The 18200-nt window shown below is 48.9% G+C and overlaps 2 protein-coding genes across 3 annotated transcripts in view; one reads left to right on the top strand and one right to left on the bottom strand.

Annotated features, from left to right (window-relative positions):
• Positions 1-248: 248 nt before the first annotated feature.
• On the bottom strand, positions 249-11644 carry LOC114847206 (receptor-type tyrosine-protein phosphatase-like N). Its single transcript, XM_029136699.3, is given in 25 exon segments — positions 249-1186; positions 1273-1346; positions 1447-1511; positions 1604-1657; positions 2385-2551; positions 3084-3203; positions 3289-3366; positions 3463-3536; positions 3604-3751; positions 3824-4090; positions 4168-4377; positions 5426-5490; positions 5589-5668; positions 5751-5837; positions 5916-6092; positions 6094-6170; positions 6260-6294; positions 6383-6508; positions 6584-6736; positions 6816-7008; positions 7108-7240; positions 7331-7436; positions 7531-7641; positions 9458-9508; positions 11225-11644. Coding segments are annotated over 25 exon segments (2799 nt in total). The 5' UTR covers positions 11301-11644; the 3' UTR covers positions 249-1114.
• A 4623-nt stretch (positions 11645-16267) lies between these two features.
• desma (desmin a) overlaps positions 16268-18200 on the top strand; it is a 4934-nt gene continuing 3001 nt past the window's right edge. Inside the window, exons 1-3 of one of the 2 annotated variants that reach the window (XM_029137203.3) lie at positions 16268-16930; positions 17457-17517; positions 17735-17830. In XM_029137203.3, the coding sequence (XP_028993036.1) occupies positions 16365-16930; positions 17457-17517; positions 17735-17830 (723 nt within the window). In that variant the 5' untranslated portion in view covers positions 16268-16364. The remainder of the gene's footprint in view (positions 16931-17456; positions 17518-17734; positions 17831-18200) is intronic. The other variant, XM_029137204.3, reaches the window with a different exon arrangement.

Raw genomic sequence — 18200 nt, 5'->3', positions numbered from 1 at the left:
GGTGGATTATGTGTGACTACTGGCCACACTGGAACATTAACTTGCCCTGGAACTGGAAAATGATGCATAAGTAAAACAGAGTATGATGTTCATCAAATGTTGTACTATCTGTAAAACACGCAGGCGTTGATGAAACACTAACAGTGATTTAAAAACATAATGTAATTTAAAAGTCTCCTGCCATGTTTTTAAATATAACAGATGAACAGATAAAATTATAATGACTAGAAAGACTTGAGTTCTTACGATTTGTTTTCTGCTGCATCACATCACAAATTTATTTTGAGCAAAGTCAAAAATACATTTTTATAGTTGTTTTCTATCTGTCTGCTACATGAAAGAATCACAATCGTCAGGGCGAAATATATACACGGATCACAAGGTAGTAAGACGCCAGAGAACTCAAAACAGGTCGGCTTTGTGTGCAGAAATAAAGGAAAGGAGGTGCAGACAATCATGTTGTCAAGGCAAATACAAGCTGCACAAAATAAAACCTGCTGGAACCAAACACACAAGACTAGACGGTAGCCTACAGGAGAGGATATGGACCACACTCAGAGCCAAATGAAACCTTCCAGCGTTTCAGAGGGACGGACGTCCTAGAAATTTAGGTGGAGGAAATGCTAGAGTTGTGCACAACAGCCTGATAAAGCCTCTGGGTTGGTGGTAAACCATCCTTTGGTGTTAATGAATCACTTGAGGTAATTGTGTCATCACGCCCAGAAAGAGGGAGGACGAGTCCAAGGTTGAATCAGATAATTAAGCAATGTTACACAAACGACGGCTTATGGAGGTTTCGTCTGGATTCACACAGGCACGTTATTTACTTTACATTATCAGTGTCATGTCGCTCGTGTTGTGGCGTTGCCTGAATTCGGTACAAATTTCTGAGAGAAGCGGAGATCGGCGGTAACTCATTTACACAACCCGCTAAAATGTGCCACCTTCGCAAAACTGAAATGAGCCCCAGAGGGCGTGGAGCCCCAGGGAACGAGGGTAGTGCATGCTGAAAACCAAAGCAGCAACTGCTCCAAGTGTGGCAGAGCAGATTCCTATGTACAGTGATGGCCTGACGTGCGGTGACTGCACGCGTGTGCTGTGGAGGCTGCGCGTCTCACTGGGGCAGGGCTTTCAGGATGGCGTTCACCTCCTCGGCTACTGCCGTCAGCGCGAACTCGAACTGGTCCTAGAAAGCATGGGGGCGGGTCCACCCTGGGCATTAGGATGTATATTAAAGTAGTGAACGTGCTCCCAGTGCTGTTTATACTGTACCTTTGTGTGGACCAGGCCAGGCCGCTGGTCCCTGACGTGCTCCAGTGTGGCTGCAATGTCAATCTCCTTCACTCCTAAAAGCACGTTTTCCAACAGTTTTACAAGTCCTCCTATTCCTGATATGTTTATTATATATGATAAATACATTTTTCTTATCTGTGTCGAGTTACTCACCTTTTGCCATTCGATTCAGGACCATGTCGATGAGGATGTAAGTGCCGGTTCTGCCGGTGCCGTCGCTGTGGGAGCGAGAGAGACACAACTCCGAATCTTCAGCAAAGCACATGCGTATCTGCATTAGGTGTTCGTAATTCGGATGCTCTTGTTTTACCTGCAGTGAACGATGATGGGGCAGGATCGGCCTCTGTAGCATTTATTCACCTTCCTGAAAACAGGAGGTGGCAGCAGAGAAGAGAAAGAACACAAGACGGCCTCATTATTTATATTATAGGCTGGATTGGATGTAAGCATTCACAAAATGAACATGGGAACAACTTGTGCCCAGTGTAGGATGTGTGGCTTCAGGTAGTTGTGGGCCGTACTCCAAAATAAAGCAGCGACATGAACGTGGCAGCGATTAGGAACGAGCGCAGAGGCGTGTAAATGACAGATAAAAACGACAATAGAGACGATGGGAACAGTTAAGGTGGTGAACATAAAAGCAACGTGAGAAGATGGAGGGAAAGGAGAGAGAGAGAGAGAGCGAGACAGGAAGGAAAAGGAGGCGAGGAAAGCACAGATTCACTGTCCCTCTTGCAGTAGCTAGTCACACCTGCCAATGCTCATTTTTGTGACTATGCAACTGGAGCCAGAGTACTAGCTGCAAACCACAAAAATGACACTGGGAGATGTTAAAATACAAACCTACCAACCTGCGCGCTGGGAGCGAGGGAGAGAGAGAGGAAGAGCGAATGGATGTAGAGTGGAAGATGCACCCCAGACACCAGATGGACGTAATGCAAATCATATGAAGGCCTCAACCCTCCTAGTGATTTGAGTTTACCCACAGCATCCTGACCACTGCTTTAGTCTATGTCGTGTTCACTAAACCAACTAAAATGGAGGCCAGATGTAGGTCCACCCGGAGTGGGAGTAACTGTGTCGTTGGCTACCTGCGGAAATCCAGCAGCGGCCGCGTGGACGTGGGGATGCCGTCGGCCGGCCAGCTCAGCAGGTGGAACTGCGTCAGGGTCCTGGTCTCCTGCGTCTGGACGTTCTTCAGGTAGAAGCTGCGAACCAGGAAGTCCTTACACCAGATGTGCTCCGACACCAGGTTCACCTGAAAAGACGAGGAGAGAGAGAGAGAGAGAGAGAGAGAGAGAGAGAGAGAGAGAGAGAGAGAGAGGGGGGCGGTAGGCACACAGGCCATGAGAACTGCAAATTATAACAAATCCACAATCCATTGCGCTCTTTTGCCGCTAGGGGGCGACAGATCACAACTAGAGCCAAAAGGCATTTTATACGAGGTGTTTTGTGATGGAGGCTTCTCATTTCTTACCACTGTGACGCACTCAGTGAGGTACAGTACATGACGCTAGTGCTGCTGCGAGTGACTACAATGATCAAAGGAGGAGCAGATGTGGAGCTAGTTTTAATTTACACCTCTGTAAACAGCCTGTGAATGAAACCTAACGCCCTAAAAACATCTGCTTATTATAATTATAATAACGATAATTAAAATAATAATACATTCATAAAATGCCCAATTCTGACAATTACTTGCTTCTTTTTTTTCATTTGTGTGTTTTTTTAGCAGCAGGGACAAATGTGTTTGTTCAGCGCCGTGCCGTGAATCACAACTGGGACCGAACCTCGTAGATGTGGTAGAGCGAGGAGCCCTCGTCAGGCCAGTAGCGCTCACACTGCTTCTCTCCGTCCTCCACCAGGGCCGTCATCATCACTATCACCGTGCAGCCGTTCTCCCACACCATCTGTGTGGGGACGCGGTCACGTTACGGCGGCGACGAACCAGGCAACGAGAAAGACAGCGGAGCAACGGGGAGGAACTGCACTGACCTGCCAGAAATCAGCAACGGTGTGAGGCAGAGGTCCCTGCGTGGCTATGTAAGCGGGCTGACGGGGGTCATGATCGAACTGAAACGAAAGAAAGGGGAGCGTCCTTTTCACAATGCATAAAACAGCTCTAATCACTGATGATCGATGGATCTAATTGATGGACTGAATCCTTACTATGAAGCTAGCGTTCACGTAGTCCTGTTTATTGGGGTTCGCGTCCATCTTTAGCTTCACCCGGGAGTGGTCGTCTGAAAGGTCAAAGGTTAGTCCACTCATGCTCTCATTGCCTGTCATACTGCGCGTTGATAGACTTACAGGGGAGGGACTCAGCGTGTCTGTTTTTGTCCGTGTTGCTGGAGACCTGAGCCACCGCCACTGAGCTGGGTTCCGCCTGGTAGGAGCACAGCGCCTCCCACTCCTTCTGGAGCCGGTCCTTGTTGCGCAGGTGATCCTCCATGTAGGCCTGAGGGGGCGACACCTGCGCCTTTAGTATCCGTATGAACAGCGAGGCGCCGTGCGTGCTGCCCTCACCCACCAGTATCATGTGGCCCGTGGAGATGTCCATGTTGGACTGGGCCGGCTCCTCGCTCCAGGACGGGGTGGAGCTGTGCGTGGACGAGGGGCTGTGCTGCGGCCCGTCGCTGAACTGCGAGGACACGCTGCTGACGCGGGACGTGTCCGTGCCCCTGCGCCCGCCGGCGCCGGGGCCCACGGCGGCGCCCGCCATGCTCCCGCTGACCCCGCCCACGCAGTCCTGGCGGCACAGCGAGGACTTGGACGCCATGTGCTGCCGGCACAGCTCCTGAAAGCCCAGGTTCACTCGGCTGCGACCGACACTTAGCTTTGTTTTCTTGCTGTGTTCACTGTGTGGTGCTTTACCTGGTAGTCAAAGTGTGTTTCTGCTCCGCCCTCCGGCCCCAGGCCGAGCTTCCCATTGGTCACCTGCTGAGCGTAGTGTCTGAGACAAGCTACCGCCATGGCCAAAACCAACACGCCTCCCACCACCGCCATGGAAACCAGCGTTATGACCGTCCCACTGGAGCCCGTGGAAACCCGGGTCACCTGAGGGAAACCCCGTGCACCTGTCCTCTGGCGACAAAAAGAAGAAGAAGAGCACATTCAGTTATCATTATTCCTCACTGATTCTGCTCTTAGCTTCAGACAGCTGAGCTCGGGTTCCTCTGTGTTCAGTAAGCAGCCGACGCTGAGTTTCAGAGACAGAGGTCTTAAAGGTCAGCGGGATGCGCTCCAGTAAGCCATTAAACGGACAGGCGAAGCTGAGCCCAGTGAACCATCACACAGGAGCCACACTGCGGGGATGAGAGGCCCCGTCTCGGTCCCTCCACAGCTTCATGTTGCCACGTTCAACAGAACGGGACCTGACGGACCCGTGCCTCCGCTGGCATCGGCCTCAATAAGTGCCGGCTTCTCTACAACAGTTAAATGAGTATGTGCTCACAACTCAAAGAAGCTGACTTTTACCACAATTAAATAAAATATTAATTATATATATATATATGGAGGAAAATCACTTGATATATGAAATAATACACAATAATTAACAAAAGAATAATATATAATAACAAAATAAATGGATTAAGTTTGATGGACATTTGAATTACATTTTAAATTAGCAGTTTAACAATATAAATAAATAGTAAAAGTCAAATAAAAGTAGCAAACTTGGGCCACACAGTGCACATTTCATTAAGCTATTGGCAGTACATTTAGAAAATTATATTTGCACAAGTGAGTGTGTGTGTGTTAATTCCAAATGTGCCTCTCTGTATTAATCCATTCCACACGGCTGAGAAGCAGCCGCCAAATTTGTGCTCAGTGTGTGTGTGCGAACCCAGAACAATGAGGTTAATGTCACTGTGACTGTTGCCATAGCATCTGGGATCTGCAGGCCTCAGTGGAGGTGGGGTGGGGGGGTGGCGCCATAGAAACAATAGAAACAATTGAAAGTCGTGTTGTTACAAGGTGCTGTCTTGCTGATTTGTCCTGGCCACCTGCCGTCCAGGTGGCGCGCACACACACACACACACACACACACACACACACACACACACACACACACACACACACACACACACACACACACACACACACACACACACACACACACACACAGTACCTCTCCCACTCCGGTCTGCACGATCTTCAGGCCTGTCTCAGACTCCAGGAACTTTTTCTCTGCATCTTTTGAGGTGTGAAAACAGCAACAATTGCAACATTATAAATACTGTGCGTGCTGCGCGCCGCGTGCAGGTCGGTGCGAGCGCGTTCCTGAGCCTCACCAGCTTTAGCCGCCACCTCTGCCGCCGTCATGTTGTGCTCGTTCTGGCGGACGCGGAACGTCAGAGCGGGACCCACCACGCTGTGAGACAAACACACGCTCCGTGAGTCTCCATGACGTAGACGCGCGTCCAGAACCAAACAGCTGATGGCGCTACTTGTACCTGATGTTGATGAAGCTGCTGGTGGTCAGGTGAATCTTCTCCGCCAGTATTTCCAGCAGCTTCACTCCATCGTACAGACCCAGATGACTGCAAATGGAAGCCCACCGTTACCATGACCGCACAGTTAGTGACCGTAACCCGAGCGCTCCCGTCAGTGGCGCTGACCTCTGGTTGGTGACGATGTACCCGTACTCCTCCTTGACGCCCGCGCCCTCCACCAGCGGCTCCTGCTCCTTCGAGGCCCGACCCGCTTCCACGGGGGCGGCGCGCGGCGGCTGGGCGGCGGAGGGGAGGACCCTGGCGCTCTTGGCGGGGGGCGTGGCCGAGGCCGGGGCGGCGGGGGGGGGCGGGAGGGGCGGCGGGGGGGCCCAGGACGGCGGCGGGCTTCTGCGGCGCGCCGTCCGGTTTCAACAGCTGCATCTGCGGACGGGATGATAAAACACTGGACTCTGCAGAGAGGCGGAGGGGACCTAAATGCTACTGCAACGGTGGGCGCTGACATACTGTACCTCTCTAAGAGGGACCCGCTGTTTATCCACTGGGTCTACGATAAAAGAGCCAAACACAGTCTTTACACAAATGCTCCAATCTGATTCCATTGTGTTTTGCCTAATTGTCCACTGTGCCGGTACCGGTTCTGTCCTGCGACTGCAGCAGCTGCAGCACCAGGGCCAGTCTGTACATCTGCTCCTGGCTGAGCTCTCTGGGGTCGAGGCCGGACCTCTGCAGGACTCCGGACATCCTCTGGAGCAGGCCGTCTGACACCGAGCAGCACAGTCAGCTCCGTGGGGGTGGGAGGGGGGGCAGATGTGATCTTACGCCTGCAGACTCACCATTGTTTCCAGACGGGCCGGTCGCGTCCTGAGGAACCTTTCGGTTGAGCGGCGGCTGCTGTCGGCCCGGAGCACCGAGCCGCTCCTCCAGCGTGTAGTCTTCCACGTAGTCCACCGGTATCTCCAGTTCCAGGTCTCCGTAATAGGGCAGACCTGCTCACAGAATTAAACATGATGGAGGGTTTGCTGTAGTAGTGGCACACTTGAATGAGAGCTGTTATCTCTTCCTGACCCGCAGGGACCATGGACGTGGGGCCTCTGTGGCGATATGAGGGCTGCGAGGCCAGGTACAGAGACAGGGCTTCCTGTAGCAGCTGTCTGTCACGGTCCCGCTCTCTCTGATTGGACTGGGACCTGGAAGATGGGCGGGCGTAGCCTCCTGCTGCCCCTATTAGAGACCGCTCTACGTCATCTTGGTACCTATGCTGTGGTGAGAGAGGTTTGACACGGCTGAATAAAACCCACGGCGTCGTGTACTTTTGAGGGTGTGTGTGTGTGTGTGTGCGCGTGTGTGTGTGTGATACCTGGTGGTATGTGTACGGGTCCATAGATGCCGTCTGCATGCGCATCTGGGACTGAGGCGGCTCCACGATCATGTAGTCCACATAGTTGCCACCGGGGGATGAGCTGTGGTGGGGGGGGCTGTGCTGCTTGGACCTGGCAACAAGGAAAGGACGATTCGAAGGGGGTGAAACGAGGAGAAAAGAATGCCTAAGCAAATGAGAGCCGGTACCCGCCAGTTCTTACTGAGAAGAAGAGGAGAAGGTCGGCTTTGAGGGCAGGGTGTTGTGTGGGACTCTCTTCAGCTCCTTCGATAAAATATACTGCGTGATGTCATCCTGCCATGAAAGACCTGACACACCACAGACGTGCGTTAGCGACCGTGGCGCTAACGTTCCTCCTCACATAAACCAGCTGAGGCAGCGCTGCTGCTGGCGGCGCTCTACCTTGCAGCATAAGCTGTTTGAGGACCTCCTGCATCCTCTTCAGAACAGGAACCGACACCTGGTACTGGACCTGGTCCTGCTTGGAGGTCCGACACTGACCAAACAGCCCATCTGGAACAAATGCGAGTGCACGGCTGTAAGATGTTGTAATTAATAGCGCTAATGCCTGTTTTTACTGAATCTGGGCCCGTCGGCGTCTTCTTTCGCGGTGCATCTACTGTATAACGCTGCCTCTGGACGCGGTATTGGAACCTGCCTACTGTATTTCAGCCCACAGCGGTGAGTCACACTTCAGAAGTGCGGCCCACACACTTTACGCTGCCTGTCACAGAAACTTGACAGCGTTCTGCTATCGTCACCGCGCGCGTTTTGGATTCTTGACGTCTTTTTCCATTGTTATAATAGTTGCCGTGCTGTTAATAGGAGCTTCGCGGCCACAGTGTGACGTCGGCGTTTCTTCCAAATACGGTTCTGTGTCATGAGCATCATTCCACTTGTGCATTATTCAATTTGTAAGTTATTATTTATTGCACAGCAGGAATGTTTGTATTGCTGATGTCTGTTTATGTACAAAATTACATTTCTGTGAGAATAAATTATAATATAAAGGGTGTCGTCAGACTCCTGTGTGAAATAGAAAACCATTCTCTGGTGCACCGATGAGTCACCAGTCTTTCACTACATAAGCTGAGCCTTCCACCGCTCAGCCTGGAACACGGTAGCGGTGACCCGCTATTAGAACAGCTTTCCTGCAGTCAACTCGAAGACAACACGCAGATCGTTAATGTGACGACGACACAGGACACTTCACTGTTATTCTGGAGCTGCTGCCATGGTTCGACTGAGAAGCTACTTCATGTTTCAGAGGGAAATCTGCAACACTCAGCTAATGCAGGACTCCATTATTTTATGTTGTACATTATTAATAGTAAGACCATTATTATTAGTACATCACTCAAGCTTTACTCTAGTAGTTGGTTTAATTCAGATCTAATTGATTCATCGACAGAACATTATTGGACATTAAAACATTTTCTGATGAACCGATCTGCTATGAATTATTTTGTGAGCTCAAAATTAAAGGACATTTATCTCCATCAAAACATACAGAGAAACAAAATCTGCATTCATTTAGCGTCTGATTTGGGCAAGTTGTGCTACGAGAGGTGAGGTGAGCTCCGCACCCCCACAATCTGTCTTTTATCTTCAGTGATGTGCATTAGCGAGTATCACCTGAGTCAGCACCGGGGCCTCAAGTAACACTTCACTAACAATGAATGGTGTAATTTGGTTCAACAGACTGCAGACAGTGGGAGAGGACGGTGAGGCTTCACTTAATGAAGACCCACGAGATTCTGAGTTCTCTGTTGCTCTTCGCCGCTCTGAGTTGCCTCACGACGCTGAAAACCCTCCTTGACCTCTTCATCCGAACGGGGCAGCGTTCGGTGTTGCATTTCGTGTTGTGCGCGCCGGGGCGGTCGCGTCTCGCTCTTCTAATTCTGCCTCACATTCACAGCGGTGTGTGCGTGACGCTCACAATGCCTCTGCTCCCGAGCCGCGGGCGAAGCCGATCCGTTTAAAATTCGAACCAATGGCCGAGTGTGTGCGTAAGTGCAATTTCCACAGAGAAATGCGTAACTGTGTGTCAGTGACTCATCACTGTATTAGCACAACAACTGTGGGGGTGTCGACCTCACTGTGATGTCAGTGTTGCCATGGAGACTGCCGAGCAGGGGAGGGGCTTAGATAAGATGAGGAAAGCAGGGGGTAGGTAAGAGCTGTAGACGTACGGGGCCGAGGGAGGAAAAATAAACCCTTGAATGGCGTTCGGCGCGCGCTTGTGTTCGCGTGCTTTAATTAAAGATGCTCGGTCACAGAGACAGAAAGGAAAAGCGGTCACGTTCCTCTGCGAGTGTGTTCCACTCACCGTCGGAGCAGATCTGATCCCTTGAGCACAGCTTTCTCTCAAACAGGCAACCTGTGATATGAGACAAAGAGATGTTATGTTAAACAGTACTCAAACCTTTCTCAGCTATTTCCATGGCAACGTCCGGCTGAACCTCGCATTTATAGGAGCACAATGAAAACACATGAAAGTCAGCTAAACTGTGGCTCAGTCACTGATGATGATCAACATCATCGCCGTCAGCCAATCACTAGTCAAACGACTCCACTCTGAAGACAAACCCAACACAACAACCGGCACCACTCAAACGTGCCTTCATTTCTATTGGATCATTTAACTCATGAATAAATAAAGAGTCTTTTACACACTGAATGTTATGGGAATGTGCACTATTGATTTTACATTTACACCCGTTTGCGTGTGTCGTCGCTGCCTGAGTCGACCTTGAGCGTTACGACTGTGGGAAGCAGCAGGTGGCTGGTGGCAGATATGAATGTACAGGGATAAGTCTGCGTCCTTCCTCTATCACACCACAGCTCAGGTTTCTGCGTACACTGAAGTTTGAACACAGTCTGACCTGCTACTAGTGAAAAACTGAATATCTGTTAAAACAAAAACAAAAACTATACTGTAAACCAAATCACATAAACAGTCATCATGTGGTACAGTATATTTAAACAAGGCCCCAGTGTTTCACAGACAGGACATCTGGACATGTTCCTCTGGGAAATGACCTGGAGTCACACTGTGCGTGTGAGGACATTTGTGTATAAAGCCAATGAAATGAACAGACGGGTGTATGTGTGAAGGAACGGAGACAGAAAGCGAGGAGGTGTCGAGAAGGGAAGCCACGCCGGGCACTGGTTCTGTCCATGGTGCTGAAATCCCAGCTCAGTCTGTGCTCTGTTCGCTGGTGTTTGTCTCAGGATCATCGCAAAACAACAGAAAACCCACCCGGTCCTCGCTTGTTTACAGCTGGGTGGCCTTTGCTAATGTCGGACGGGATTTCACGTTGTCAGCGCCCACAGCACAAACCTGCACCTACACATGTCAGACGGGCTCTTTGTTACCACACGGGGGTGTCACCATTCACTTGTTGCATCCTTGCATGAGCACCATTGTGCCAATTTGACTTGATGCTGCTGTCATTTCCACGGCTGCAAGCTGAAACGTGAGCTGTTTACCTGAAGTCTCAGTAAAAGCTGTTTTTAAAGGGCAAATTCACCAACAGACATGTTTAGACTCAATATTTTTGTTTCCTATATTATTAAGTGAAATATAACATAATATTGATGTTTTCCTAGGCAGCCTGTATTTTTAAACTATTACTGTCTTCATTTATTCCCAACAACTGGATGTGAAATCTGGAGCTCTGGACATCTCTCTATTGATTAGCTCTAACAGAAACACAAACAAGCCCAGAGCAGCCTCAGTCTCTCTGTCACTCATTGCATCCGCCATCTCTCCTCTGTTTAATCGCATTATAATGTCATTCTCTATATCTAATCACACGCTGAACCACACATCACCACAGCGTGACGGAGAACAATGCAAACATGGGTCTTTATAATAAAATGTAAAATATTATATGTATTATATGTAACAGAATTAGAAATAGATAAATGCATGAAAATGAGAACAGCAAAGACTCATTACCTAAGCAAACACACGTCTCTGGTGAAACGTCACATGTAGTGTAAATAACAGTGACGTCTAATAAAGTCCATGCCAACATCAGTATAATCATCATCATCATCATCATCATCATCATTATCATTATTGTCTTACCGTATTTGTCTGAGGTTCCTGGCTGCCACAACACGGTTAAAATGAGCACAGCTCGCCATGGCTTTAGGTGTTGCATGATCCTCTGAAGCCCGTCAGCAGCGGAGGAGATGCAGGGCGAAACACGCGCAGTTCCTTCGCTTTTGGCTCCGTCCACCTCCTTTACATCCCCATGATGCTCAGACGAGCTGCAGCCCGCGTCGACAGCTCACAGACGACCCAAGGACCATGTGACGGGAAAAAAATATAAATAAATAGCTGGAGAAAAAAAAATCCCAGCAAAACTAATTCCTCGCAGTGAAAAGGCGGAGCGTGCGGATGGGGAGGAGGAAGAGGAGGAGGAGGAGGGTCAGGCTGTGTAGTATCGACTCGCGACGGCAGCACAACTGCGGATTTAGGGAGCAGTCCGAGCAGCCAGGGAGCCTGCAGCTGCGTCACCGTGAAAGCGTTACGTTCTCACAGCCATTCACAAGAGCCGCGCACACGCCGCCAATAAACGCGCATTCCACGCGGGGACGCGCATGTGATGATGCTCCACTTTGAGGCTTTTGACTTTTATTTCACTGCTTTAGTCGCTTGTTCTAATCAGCGTTCAAACTTTTCAGGTTATTTATGTAATTTTAACTATTTTTTAAATAAAATAATCTTTAGCTCTCTACACTCACAGCATTTAACCAGTGATACTCTAATGCACCAATTGCCAATGTTGTGCACAAACAGGACACTTTCACGTTCAGCTCATCTGGTTCGCCTGTCCTCTAGCGCCATCTAGTGCTCATATGTAGGATTTATTTGACAGGATTTTTACACTGGCGTCAAACATTTGGTAGAAGAAAATAGCTAGTTGTTCAAGGGCATCTAACTTTTAAACAGTAGTGTATGACTAACAACAAAAAAGGATATCAGAAATATGTTTTGAGCTTATGAAAAACAGTCAAACTTTTGCGAAAGAACATTCACATTTCTGCAGTTGCCCTGTTTGGCTTTGTGCCATAACCTCCTCATAATAAATGCCTCATGAGTCTCATGGGATCAGAGTCACTTGCACTCCTAAAAACGTACTCGTGGGCCTATGGAACAGCACGCTTCCCGCGTCCTCTCATGCGGCTCTGCTCGTTTTACTGGCAGAAATCTGGGGCAACTGAACTGCCATAAAACAGGAAGTGGCCTTTCAGTCTTGCATGACTCATGAAACACATGGTTGGATTTGTTGTGCGCCGCTCTCTATTTCAGGCACATTGAGCTGCTGCTGGCTTTTGATATCTTATCTCTTCTGAGATAGACTGAAAATAGATCTGGAACAAGTAGCTTGTGAAAGTCTATAAACGTATGCCGGTCTCCGGTCACACTTATGAGTCCTTTAGCCATGTTTTTCCCTGTGTTTGGCTGGTGGAGGGAGGGGTGGGATGGAGGATGAGTTCGTTGCTGCCCTGATTTTCTTAGTTTGAGAGCTGATTCCGGAGACTCGCTTTCTCCGCTAGCTGCTTGCTCATCAGTTTGTCTTTCTCTCTGAGCTCCTTCTTTCAGCTCCCTTTGAAAGAGTTTCTCCCAATCAAAGAGCCAAAGGCTGTAGTTGGTGAAGTGTGGTCTGTCTCTCAGGTTTGTGGATGCACAGACAATCCTGGAACAGGAAGTGTGATGTCATAGTGATGACACACCTGAAATTCAGTTCGTTGACGTCTCCTCATTGGATTTTGACCACGTGTTACCATCCATCAAACAGCAGAACCAGTGGAGGAGCATCACCAGAAGGTCAAAGGTCATGAAGGGAAAGGCACACAAGGGTATAGAATTAAAGTTGTTGATCATGCTGACACACACACACACACACACACACACACACACACACACACACACACACACACACACACACACACACACACACACACACACACACATTCCTGTGCAGCAGCTCAGCTCATTCATGCGTCTGCGTGTGTGTCTGTGTGTATGCATGTTTGGCTGGTTGCTTGGCAACAGGCAGTTATGCTTATGAAGGATGAAAGCAGCTGAACACCTACAGACGCATACGCGGTCGTATTAAAACATCATCTGGGCTTTGCTGCTGTTTACTCCGCTTTCTGTCTCCCACTACTGCTGCTTCTCAGATGCAAGCTCCAGTTTTCAGAAAGTCTTTTTATTTACTGTAACATATGTTTGTATAGTCTCTCTCTGATGTTTTAAGTTGACTGAAAGCCACAGATTGACTCTATTACGTCATTCCTTGCATGCAGTGCTTGTAAAGGGATTATTACATGATTTCCCATCATGTCATCCCCACTGCTTGGCTGCTGCAAACCTGCCAGGAGTCCTGCACACTTACATCATGTTGGATGATTTCAGTTATGATAACACTTCAAATAAAGCAGGATTTCACAATTATCTTTGCATCAATGACATTTTAGAGCTATAAAAATAAAATGAATGCATGTTAGGGATTTAATGATTTAGAATTTGATACAAAATCTTCTTAAAATGAAAAGTCACTGTAGTTTCTCACAGTGGGAAGAACTGTGCTTTAAGTGGGCATTTCTTTTATTATAGCATCATTATTCTGAAAACAGAAACATGACATGACTGAAAAGAGCGACTGCTGCCACTCTGTCGACATCCTGAGCCCTGCTGCAGGCATGTGTCCATGCGATAACTGTTTTCACAGTCGGGATCAGAAGCTAATTTGAGCATGTTTTTTCTTGGTTATGAGTCAGGTATTGCTCCTGTGTTGCGTTGTTAGGCGACTCATTTCTGCTCTGTGCTGATGATGTGGTCCCTCAGCAGGGAATCTCCAGGATGAGTGGTCCAGTCACATCAGCTGATACAGTTATACCATGGCCACATCAAGTTATTGAACCTGTTACAAGCTCACGAGTCGAGTGGAAGCCCAGCGATGTGAAATAAAATAACACAGGGTTTGCGTTTACTGACGACAACACCGCAACATGTTGAGAATGTCTTGCAGAAAGATGCCAGCTCAAGTCTATTTGTGGCTCTTTCGTGGACTACGTGAGCCCTTGGCGTTAGGACAAAGTCACAGTCTGAAGGAAGCCTAAAAAGCCTTTATTTTCAAATTAGACAAATGAAAACAAAAGTTGCTATTTGTAACTGTTATATGTTGTTTCTTGATGAAAATAATAATAATAAATATAATATAATTATAGAATATATACAATAAAACAATACAATTATTATATTATATTAGTCAAATGTTCTTTCATTTGATTTTTGTGATTGTCAGCAGTTATATTAGTGAAATTACACAATATTATTTTTATTAATGATGTCTGGGACTTGTCCCAGATTGTTCTCCCCATGATCCTTTGGTAAAGTTGGCTGAACAACAGAGTTCAGACGGCAACACTAAAAATAGAGCTCACCCCACAGGCAGCAAGGCAGCAGCTGACACACACACACACACACACACACACACACACACACACACACACACACACACACACACACACACACACACACACACACACACACACACACACACACAGTAAAAAAATGCTCTTTTATTTTTAAACAGCTCGTGGAGATCAAAGAGTTCAAATCAAATGCTAAGATCAGACTGGAGAAGACAGAGGATGTGTCATTGTTGACTACAGTAATCAGAGCCTTTTACAGGAGATCTACCGCCCTCACGTTTGTCTCAGGCTCAAAGATCCAGGGAAGTTCAGTTTGTGTTACAGCTCTGTTTAGCAGAGGGCAGAATTTAGTAACTTAGTGAATGTGACTCACTATCACTGCCATCGTCGTTAGCATCATCATTACCATAAACACATTTAAACACAGCAGGTCCCATGAGTCTTGGCTCGCTCTGGGTGTGGCATCAGGCAACCTTACTAACACACACACACACACACACACACACACACACACACACACACACACACACACACACACACACACACACACACACACACACCTGCCAAACGGTTGCGGACACTGTACTTTGAATTGTGAATTATATTATGTGTTGTGACTGTTGCATCTCTGTGGAGTCTGGGTTGTTTAATGACACTTTGTAAGTAATATTGTGGCATTTATTTAACCTGGTGTCACTGTAGCCTTAAACAAAGGGAGGTGAGACCCTCAGTGTGATAAATCGCTGACGATATGAAATGCTTAAACGCTGCATTTATTCCGCCGGCGTTTGGCTGTTGTACTCAGATTTATGCTCTGCCTCATGGTGAGTAAGTGCAGAGCAGGACCCTCATAACTGAATGGAGGGTGTGACCTTCCTGGCAGCTGCTCTATTTGTCAAATGATGCAGCTGCTTATGTAACCAAGGTTAAATGCTAAACTCTATTGTAACTAGAGCAAATGGTGGAGCAACCGGTCCAACATTGTACATGATAAAGTCTGACTCACAGCAGGGGGTCGTCTGTGAACGCCGCGCGTGTGTGGAACACACCAGACCAATTCATTCGAACTTGTTGAAACTGACATGGGCCGCGTCAGTAAAGGACACTACTGCAAAGAGTGAGAGGCCGACTCAGTCAATCATACATCATGCCTCCATCCAAGAAGACACACACATACACATACGTATGCATGCATGCATGCACGCAGGGCCACCGCCCTTTACGGCAGCTGAAACCAGACCCAGAGAACAGCTGAATCATGGGGTAGCAACAGGCACAACAAGGGGGGGGGGGGGGGGGATCGAGGGGAGAAGAAGGGTCTGGAGAGGGGGAGGCATGCAATGAAAATAATACAGTAGATAAGAGGCAAGAGCCAGTAAAATACATGAAACCTCATTTATTGAAGTCAGAAAAAGAGAGGTTTTACATTTCCCTTTAGATAAAATGAAATAAATTAACTGGAAAGAAAATGTTGGAATTTAAATAAGGAAGAGTCTTTCAGGAGTCTAGTGTCTTTATTTAAACTGGGGCAGGGATGTAAGATGCTAATAAAGTCATTAATAATAGGCTGAGGCATCGTTGAGGGGTGGAGTGGGAAGTGGTGGGTGTACCCGGGGTCATTGGTGACAGAGGGAGGGGCCGGGCTCCCAGTGGGTGGGCTGAATCTACAAATAGCCAGTGCCCGGCATTTCATCACATAGAGTTTCCTCCTCTTGCCCAGTGGGACAGTTGGGCCTCAGCTCCATTCAACCCACAAGCCACGCGAACAGGAACCAGCGATGAGCAAGTCCTACTCCTCCTCGGCCCAGTCGGCCTCCTCCTACCGCCGCACCTTCGGCTCCGGCGTGGGCTCGACCCCCATGTCGTCCCTCTTCTCCTCCCTGGGAGGAGGCCGCAGCTCCTCCAGCCACATGTCCGCCAGAGTCTACGAGGTCAAGAGCTCCGGCGCCCCCTCCTACTCCAGCTACAGGGCCGCGGGAGCCGGGCTCGGCTCCTCCTCGGCCGTGCGCGCCTACTCGGGCGAGAAGCTCGACTTCAACCTGGCCGACGCCATGAACCAGGACTTCCTCAACACGCGGACCAACGAGAAGGCCGAGCTGCAGCACCTCAACGACCGCTTCGCCAGCTACATCGAGAAGGTGCGCTTCCTGGAGCAGCAGAACGCGGCGCTGACCGTGGAGATCGAGAAGCTGAGGGGCCGCGAGGGGCCCGGCCGCGTGGCCGAGATGTACGAGGAGGAGATGAGGGAGCTGCGGAGGCAGATCGAGGCCCTGTCCAACCAGCGCGCGCGGGTGGAGGTGGAGAGGGACAACCTGGCCGATGACCTGCAGAAGCTGAAGCTGAGGTGAGCAGGTGGACGACGGAGGCACGATGAGAAATATGAGAAATGGAGGTCGAGAGAGAGAGAGAGAGAGAGAGAGAGAGAGCAGATGAAAATGATTTGTGGCCACTAGTCAGTTCTACTCCTTCCTTTGTCTTCATGAGGTCCTCAGCACCAAACCCTAAAAACCTCAGGGCAACGCGACACATTGCTTATAGTTGTCGTGTGACGTTTTTGCACACTTCGCCCCGCGTCTCGCGCGCTCCCTCCGACCCCGGCTGCAGCTCCGGGGCTTCGGGGAGCGACGTGGGGGCAAAAAAAGACCGCCTGTGATGCGCGATTGTCTAGTCGCGTCTATTTCGGTGACTCCAGCAGCTGTCGCGGGGCGCACAGAGCAGCAGGCGGCAGTAACAGGTGCTAACTGGTTCATCTCTGTAGTAATTGGTCCCTGGGGAAGAAGAAGCCGAGCTCTTTCCAACACGCGCCGCGTTCTCACCTTTCCCTTTTCTCCGCTCTTTCCCTCTTCGCCGGCTCCTCTCGCCGTCTCCAGGCTGCAGGAGGAGATTCACCAGAAGGAGGAGGCTGAAAACAACCTGTCCGCCTTCAGATCTGTACGTCTTCTATTTCCATTTCTCAATCTTGAGTCAATTTCTCCCCAGAGTGCAGTAAAAAGCACAACCCCTTTCATCCCCTCGCCCTTTGCCTGTCCTTCTGTTTATGCTTATCCCTTTCATCTGACATCTCTCAGCAAATATTCTCGTTGCATCTTGTTTTTTTGTATCGTTTCTGTGGCTTTTCTACAGTACTTTTCTTTGCGCTTGTATCCAGGATGTTGATAACGCCACTCTGGCCAGGCTGGACCTGGAGAGAAGGATTGAGAGTCTGCAGGAGGAGATTGCATTCCTCAAGAAGATCCACGAAGAGGTTTGTTGATGCGCCTCTACGTTGTTTGTCTGGGTGTGAAACATAACAGCTCCGAGTCAAGGCTTCCTGTAATATTAGCTCTGGAAGTCTGCAGGCACGCAGCCATAAAAAGGATCAAATACTTCATGCTCACTCGTTTCATACACATGGTAAAACATTTTTATTACGCACATAAAACATTCTGACATTTCTCAGTCCTTCCTCTACAGAAAGTAAGAAATATTTCCTTGTAGACTTTAAATGCTGGTGCAGGAAAGACGATGCCGAATGCTCAGACACGTCGTCACACGTCAAGTCCCTGCCTCACCTTTGACCTTTCAGAAATGCTGAACTGGTGATTGGCTTCGGGGGGTTGTTGTAAATGGTTGTG

Source organism: Betta splendens, chromosome 21, assembly GCF_900634795.4.
Source record: "Betta splendens chromosome 21, fBetSpl5.4, whole genome shotgun sequence".
Classification (NCBI taxonomy): domain Eukaryota; kingdom Metazoa; phylum Chordata; class Actinopteri; order Anabantiformes; family Osphronemidae; genus Betta; species Betta splendens.
This window is presented reverse-complemented; position numbering and strand designations above follow the sequence as displayed.